We start from the raw sequence: 8,618 nt of genomic DNA on the forward strand, positions 1-8,618 counted from the left end.
TTTGACCATAGATATCATTTCCCTGCTTTAATACAAATTAGATTTGCTGGTGGCTCTAGATAAAAAGACAAAGGATCAACACAGTGGTTCAGATTCAACATCATGGGGTTTTGACAAGATTTAATAGATAACAATCTGGTAGTTGCTGAGGTATTTTAATCTGGTGATATTAAGGCCCTGAAACATTAAACCTAATGATCAAGTGTTGCTGCTGTTGTTGACAAGAAAAATGACAGCAGCAGAGCAGAATGCCAGGTTTTATTGAACCTAAAAAGAGTAAAACGTTCACACAACTCGCTCCATCACCTGGAGGACTTGTTTCAGCGTGTCAGAGTCTGTGCGATGGCGAGGAGGTTAACAGGGCGGAGACCATGTTAACAAAGCTGAGTGAAGGTTTTCTTTCTTTCTCTTCCCTCTGTCACTTCTTCACACACACACACACACACACACACACACACACACACACACACACACACACACACACACACACACACACACACACACACACACACACACACACACACACACACACACACACACACACACTCAAACACTCAAACACTCAAACACACACTCTGAGCAGGGCCTCAGCAGAGTAAAGAAGCGTGACCGGCAGCAGCTGCTGGATTAACAGCTGTCTCTGTTGTGTGTGTGCTGAGACGCTGAAACACTTTGTGATCAAACATCCCTGCAGCTGCCTCTCAGCCATGTTTTCATACTCAGTTTGGTCCTTTCTTATCCAGTTGAGGGTGATCTGATCTGATAAAGTAATGGTTTTAATGTGTTTTTCAGCAAACCTTCTCAGAATTAATATCATAAATATATTGTTTCACTAATATTGTAGGGTACATATTTATTGTTGTTATATATTATTGTACAATGTGCACATTTTTTATTCCTTAACTTCCTCCTGTTTCAATAAATATTGTTGTTTTATTTGTATTTGTTTCATTCTTTATTGTATTTATTTATTCTAAAATGGAGCCCCCTTTCCCCTGGGAATAACGTATTCAGACTCTGTTTCTGATGCAAATGCATATATATTGTGGTATTCTATAATAATAAATGGAATATCTTTATGTTTCTGGGTGTAATATAGAATATGCTATTTGAATATGATATAATATAATATGATATGATATGATATAATAAGACATAAGGCAGGGGTGTCCAAACTTTTTTCACCGAGGGCCACATACAGTCAAATATACGAAGGGCTGGACCACTCAGTAGAGGTTTATTGTCTCATAAGTTCAGTTATAAGTTAGCAAAATCAATCCAATGTAGGTCAATGATGCTTGATACTTGAATATGCTTTAAGAAAACAAACAGCCTACATCACAGCTCTCCAGAGGGTTTCATTCATTTTGTTAGCAGCTCATTCCTTAAAACAGAAGCCTCCGATTGCTTATAAGAGGAAATAGGAAGTGTATATTTCAAGAAAATGCAAATAAGTTATTGGGCTTTTTCTTATCAACTTAGATTTGTTAGAAATTGTTTTCAACTTTAATTGACTGAATTTATTTGAAGCATTGGGCTTATTAACACATGAATACTACTGTGTAATATATGTTTACATATATATTTGAGAAGTACAATATAAGACAAGCATAAGTTTCATTTGTGGGCCATATTTCATTATACTTTTGGAATTTGCTGAGGGCCGATTAACAATGGCCCGCGGTCCGCATTTGACCCCCGGGCTGTAGTTTGGACACCCCTGACATAATGTTACATATTAGATAATGTGATATGACATGATGTAATATGACGTACTTTGAGCGCCATCTTGTGGTTTAAACATCACATAACAACGGCAGCTGAGAGTGGTCACCTGACTAACGCGGAAGTGCTCTATCAGCAGCAACAACATGACCCGTGCACAGTAAACACTGCTTTGAAACATAAGTAGATTTTAGTTGGTTTTTCTGCAGCATGGTTCGCTGCTTCCTGATCCACACAGTGTGCCCGGTCAGTGCTCTCGGGGCCGGGGAGAGTCGGGCGCTTTACTGCCGGGTCTTCGGTCCAGATGAGAGCCTCTTCACCGACCAGGAGCGGGAGTTCAGCCCGGAGGAGAGGCGGGTTCTGCAGAGGGAGCAGACCGCGGTGGTGGCACGGTGAGCCGGGCTGCAAACACATCCAGTTTAAATGAAATCTGTGAAAAGAAAATACATCTGTGAGGACGATTTAGCAGCATTACCAGACTTTTGTTGTTGAAATTCCTCTGGATGAACAGTTTGTTAATACACTGGACGATTAAGGCCACCTCTTAGTACATTTTTAATTTTAAATGAATATTAATACAATTGGGCATATTATTCAGTGTTCAATATTTTCCATGTCATGTGATGTGACCCAGTGACAACAAATCAATGCAGCATGATATAACTACACTGGACTTCTTTACTTTAATGGATTTTAATTTGTTTGTTTACTTTATATGAATATTTTAAATACAAATCAGCAGTTTTATCCTTTCAAACTTTTGTATTTGTTTTAATAGCTTCAATATCATGTGATTTTACGAATCTTAATCAATCTATCGGTGTACAAGTATAGGACAAAACTCCTTTTATTGCGTTATTAGTGTTTTTACATTTTTTATGAATATTGTCTTGAACGTGTTTTTTATTGAAACGGCCCCCACATTTCCAATAGCTTCCATCCCATGTGACTTATTGATTTAAATAGGTACTAAGTGTTGTTATTTGGTTCAGCATTTTGAACTTGATGATTGTCTTCATTCTCTAAAATAATGAAATTCCTGTGAACCCCAGTGTGTCAAGAGGATACCCTTTCCACAATTTCTACCTGTGTTAAACCTGTTCCACTCTGAGCCTGTTTTTCAGGTCTCAGGCTCGAAAATGACATTCCCAGAACAAATGACCATATCTTCCCTTCTAAAAGGGTTAAATTAATAATCTTTGTTCTCAAAGTAATGATAAACCTGTGAGTTGGATGTAGAAGTGTCAGAATCAATATAAATGTTTTTTATTTTAAAGAAAATTCAGATTTTACATAGTAAAAAACTGTAAATTATAGTGTCCGTCCAAAAATTATTTTTTACAGATAGTGAAAACTACCCTTGGATGATGGGTTAGTAGACTAAAAGCTTTAGGAATCCAAAGTACAACATATAATAAGTACCCTGTATCAAGATTGATGCAAAACAAGTGAAATTTGACCTTTTTAGAGAGATTTAGCCAAAAACCCCCACTTTTGGGGTCATTTGGGTGGATTTGACCTATCTCTGGCTTCCCTTGGTCGATTTGGTTGGTTGACATACCCTTGTGACCGTTAGAGCCAATAGAATCGAAGGGGGAGGCCCACTCACACACGTTGTAAAGAAAAAATGTGGGCGCTTCGCGTGTGGAAAACGAAACCAAAGTGGAGGAATGTCTCCTTCTGGAGTTTGGAAACTAAAACGCAGTTGTATTGCTTATGGATTATCAGAAATAATTTCAAAGAAGGCACAGACACATAGGATGAACCTATGGATTAACTGCAGCATCGTTTTTTTATCGTTTTAATGCCATTGAAGACCACTTTTGACCAAGGTAAGCCATATTTACGTTTGTTAGCTACTTAGCTCCACATGTGATGATGTACACTTTCGTTTATAGCGTCGCGAATGTTTATCACTGAGTGTTGAGGTTTTTTACACAGATTCAGTGTCTCCAGGACACCAAAAACGAGTGGTTGGCTGTGCATCTAGGATAAGTAATAAGGGAGTTATGAGTGAGTTTAAGTGCCTTTGTAGGTTCCGTTTTTTCGATCGAGGCTAATTCAGAGGCTGAGTGCTAGCATTGTGGGTTTTTTTTGAAAAAAAAAATTAAAAAGATCAGTTAGCTGAGTTTCTTCCCGTTACATGGATATAACACATTCATAGTTTTATTCAATATTAAGATTCCTTAGACGTTGTTTCCTGCAAATGACGCGTTTATCCGCCCGGTACCGGGGGGATGATGTGAAACAGGTTAATAATAATACTAAAGCTTTCACTCACTCTCATTTCTAGACATTTAGACTTAGTTTATCCAAGAGTAACAGCACCCTCTTCCTGTTTTCTACTTCATTGCATCCGTCCCTCTTTCTGCTTCCTGCTGATTTCCTGATGCCACATCACAGAGGCCGCTGGAGGCTGTCATTCGTCTCATTTTGTTTTCAGTAAATAAGGATTTATTTCACAGAGCACATGTGTAGTTTTCTCTTCTCCTACATGACAACCTGTGATTATTCCTGTCAGAATAAAACGCCCGCAAACGACAATCCTGTTCAACTACTGCATGTCAAGCTATGACAACAATGCCATTTAACAATATTCATTTCTAGCATGGAGGAAACATAGACCTTCTGTGAAAGGCCTCAGTTATACTAAGATATTAATATTAACTCATGTGATCAACAAATTACATATTACAACAAATTACCATTAGTTAGTTACATATTTAAATTAAGATAAACTTAATGATTCAGAAAATAGACTTTAATGTTGAGGTAATGTCTTGTTACCTGTTCCTATAATTCTCTTCCTCTCTCTATATATACATTATAAACAGTAGGAACAACAATAAGAAATATACATCAACAACAATTCTCCCTTTCTTTTCTTTTTCTAAAAGCGGCCCTTATATGCTTTTCTGCACCTCGATTGCAATCCTTTGTTAACTTCTACAACGTAGTGACATCACTCTGTAACATCCGGCTTATATTTGCACTCAAACACATTGTACGTGATAGGCTAAGGGGCGGGATATCTCTAAACCAGGGATGGGCAACTTGGATGGTGGTGGGGGCCACATCATTTATGTACTGGGCACCAGGGGGCCTCAGATTCACACACACACACACACACACACACACACACACACACACACACATGTACACACACACACACACACACACACACACACACACACACACACACACACACACACACACACACTCTTAATTTTTACAAGTGGCATGTTTGTATTGAACAGGTTATTTAACAGTGGAATAAAACTATTGGAAAGCACGGAAAATGTGTTTGCATTTAAGATTAACCATTAAGATGACATAAACATGAAGTCATGAACACTAACCCAGACATTAGTTGTCTAACTTGAACCTAAGACACTTGCAGCCTGTCTCTGCTGACGCACAGTAAGGGGAATGTCCACACAGACACCTGTCAACCCGCACTCTGCTGTTCCTCAGCGCCGCTCCCTCCCTCCCGCTGACATTTTGAATGTAAAGCGTATAGTAATCATAGATAACACGGCAGGGTCCGTGACAGTTTGTTTTCATCTGATTTCAAATAAACAAAGTCTTGGTTTTTAGAATATTAAACTTGTTTCACCAAATTCAGATGATAAATGCAACTTTTAAGCTTGTAAAGGCATAATTACAAGCGGCAACTTAACGTCACAGCAGGCATAACAACAGCCGGTGTTTCTTGTGAGTGTTTCCCCGGGAAACAAACACAATAAACACAAACGCGTCACACATTATTTTGCGGTATTTGGCTGCCGAACGAAATCATGTACGCAGCTCGCGACGTAACTAGGAGTCTAGTGGACGGTATCAGTACTACAAGTAAAAGCGGTTGACCAATAACAACAGAGCCGGCCAGCTAACCAATCAGAGTAGACTGGGCTCTGGTTTCAGACTGAGGGTGAAAAGAGGTGCTGCAGCACAGGCAGTATGAGAAGAATAAAGAGCTTTCTGAACATTAAAGCATGGAGACACGTCACAGTAGAGACACAAAATAAATATAATAATTCATAATTAAATATGAACCTAAAAATGAGCAGAAAAGGGCTCCTTTAACCGCCAGCCCTGCCTCAATCTCAGTGAACAAAACCAACACAAAATAGAGTACAAATGTAAGGAAATCTAAATTTAAACATGGTATAAAATGTTTCTAAAGATAAAAACAGAATGAAAACAGTTTTAAAAGAAGCAAAAACAAAGATTCAAAAGGATGCATTCAGCTGACTTTCAGGCACAATACTTAGAGTGTGTATGAGAGATAAACAGTGTGTGTGTTCCTGCTCTGTGTGTCAGGCAGGTGCGCAGCGCGGCCTCTCTCTCCCGGGGGGCCGCGGGCCGCCTGCTGATGGAGGCGCTCCCCGGGGAGGAGGCGCTGGCGCTGCAGGAGGCCGACAGCGGGGTGCTGCGTCTCAGGGCCGGAGACCCCTTCCCCGAGGAGATGAGCGCTCTGTGGCTGGGGTCCAGAGCCTGGGCTTCACGATGGTCTGCGAGCCCCACGAGAACCTCCTGCTGGCCGAGGGGACGCTGCGGACCCTGACCCGACACTGCCTGGAGCACCTGCACCTGCTGGGGCCCGGCAGCGAGGTGAGACAGGCCCTCATGTCCAACCAGAGCTTCAGGAGACACTGCACCAAACTGATAAAGAGCATTATGTCATCGTAAAGGAAACAGCAGCTCCAATTTGCATGAAGGTTAAATATCTGCAGAGTTTTTAATGACCAAAAATCATGTTTTGAAGCGGAGTTCGATCTATGCTCAGACCACATCAACCCAGATTAGATTTGATCAAGACTTGATATTATCTGGATGGAGACAAATTATTTAAATTGTCCTTTTTCTGTCTATATGTAAAAAAGTGCACTGGTTTTTGATGTAGAATTGCCCGATTGCTCTTAATGAAGTAAAAGCTGTGAAATTGCTTTTTTCCTGTTATCACAAATGGAACAGAGGTTCCTTAACTTTGACTGTGTTTCCACGAAGGATTGGTTGTACATTATCAAACAGGCAAGAGTAATGACGCAAAAACGCTTAGAGCAGCAAAATGCACTTATCAATATAATAGAAGGTTTTATGCATTAAACCATGTATATTGATTTACATTGCATCATATTTACTGTCAATCTTCTCCATCATCCATATTGCTGATGTCTTTATTTAATATTCTATATCATCATCATCATACATTTTTCCTATCTTTTAATAATACCACCATCATTATGTTTATTATAATATTATGTTTTATATCAATTGATTCTCTTTAGAATGTTAATACAAAAAAAGTTATGCATTAAACACAGACCATTTTCTTTTAGGTAGAGGTAGACAGAGGATGGCAAAGACTTCATGTAATTAATGTTTAAGACCTTCCCTCTCTTCTACTTATTTTTCTTTGATGGAACTACTGCACTCTTTGTTTAGAAAAAGGTAAATGGAAGGGGGAATATTGACTCATTCCCCATTGTATGATTCCTTCAATCTAATATGAATAAAGAAGGAAGAAAAGGTGGCGGTCGTGCAGGTTTTATTTGCTTCTACAACTACCTGCCATCTTTAAAAACTCCTCCTGTCCCCTGCAGATCCTTCTGAGGAGCGACCGCATCGACGCTCTGCTCAGCCGCCTGCTTCCTCATGGCCAGCTCCTCTTCCTCAACCACCGCTTCGCCCACAGCCTGGAGAAGGAAGTGGCAGCTTACATGACAAAGTGACCCAAAAATACCCGCTGTACGACTTCCTGTTTGAGCTCATTACTGCCAGTTGTTCTCCACTGGAGACATCTCTGCGGCAGTAGAAGAAGAGCGGACTGCTGGCAGCTGATTGGTGGTGAACACACAGCGAGGTAAATATCTGCCTCAGCCACTTGCAGCTCAGTGTTGACTGTTTACTGTGTGGGACGCTTCAGTTCAAATCCTGTTTGTCAAATTGAAGAGTGGAGAGGAAAATGTGGCAGATTAAAGAGTGCAGCTGAAGAGGCCGGTTAAAACGTCCTCGTCAACATCACAGCAGCTGTTATCTGATTCTCCGTGCTCCGAGCGACTCTGTGTGACCTTCAGGAGCTGACTGAAGGATCCTGGGAGTTTAAATGATTCTCTAAGTGCTTTATTTCATCACTGTGGTTTCTATTGCACCTTTTCAAAAAGTAGGATCAAACATTCAACCTGCTTGAATGCACTGCATAGTGTGATTCATTTCATAGCAACAAACAGCAGGAATGTTGTTTTTCTAAATGGTTGTATGCCGTACATAATGTGATGAATCTCATATAGTAACACACAGCAGAAATGGAGCAAATAAATATAATTTAGAACTTAAAACGTCCTTATTATTGAGACATCGACACAGCTTTTGTTCCTGGAAAGTGGGAGGGTTAGGGTTTGAAGTATTTATGCATTACAAATAATGATTCATTGCATAGCAACAAACAGCAGAAATGGAGAAAGTAAAACACGTTTGACCCAAAAATAGACAATATCTTTTAGACATAAGCACCTATTGTTCTTGAAAAATAGTAGGAAACTAGGTATTTGGTGACTTTCATAGTGTTATTCATCTCATAGTAACATACGGCAGGAATGGAGCAAAAGATGACAACATTTTGAACCAAAAAAAAGTCATTATTATTGACATTTTAAGGACAATATGAAGGCAGGAAGTAACATCAAATGTTTAAAAAAAACTAAATTAAATATATGCAGAGATGCCAGCGTGCAGAATAGGACAAAAACAAAACGGGAATAAAAAACAAAATGGAAACTTCCAGAAACAACAATTACAAATAAATTCCTGTACCTGAACATCTGTTGTACCTCCGACTACCCCCCCCCCCCCCCCCCCATGAAGCCAGACTCCCCCTCCTCCTCCTCCTC

At 39.8% G+C, this 8,618-nt stretch overlaps 1 protein-coding gene across 1 annotated transcript; it reads left to right on the forward strand.

Annotated features, from left to right (window-relative positions):
- Positions 1–1,848: 1,848 nt before the first annotated feature.
- On the forward strand, positions 1,849–7,909 carry ap5s1 (adaptor related protein complex 5 subunit sigma 1). The gene is given in 4 exon segments (XM_034126146.1): positions 1,849–2,117; positions 6,049–6,206; positions 6,209–6,339; positions 7,332–7,909. Coding segments are annotated over 4 exon segments (600 nt in total). The 5' UTR covers positions 1,849–1,935; the 3' UTR covers positions 7,461–7,909.
- The last annotated feature ends 709 nt before the right edge of the window (positions 7,910–8,618 follow it).

This window comes from Trematomus bernacchii, unplaced genomic scaffold, assembly GCF_902827165.1.
Source record: "Trematomus bernacchii unplaced genomic scaffold, fTreBer1.1, whole genome shotgun sequence".
NCBI lineage: Eukaryota > Metazoa > Chordata > Actinopteri > Perciformes > Nototheniidae > Trematomus > Trematomus bernacchii.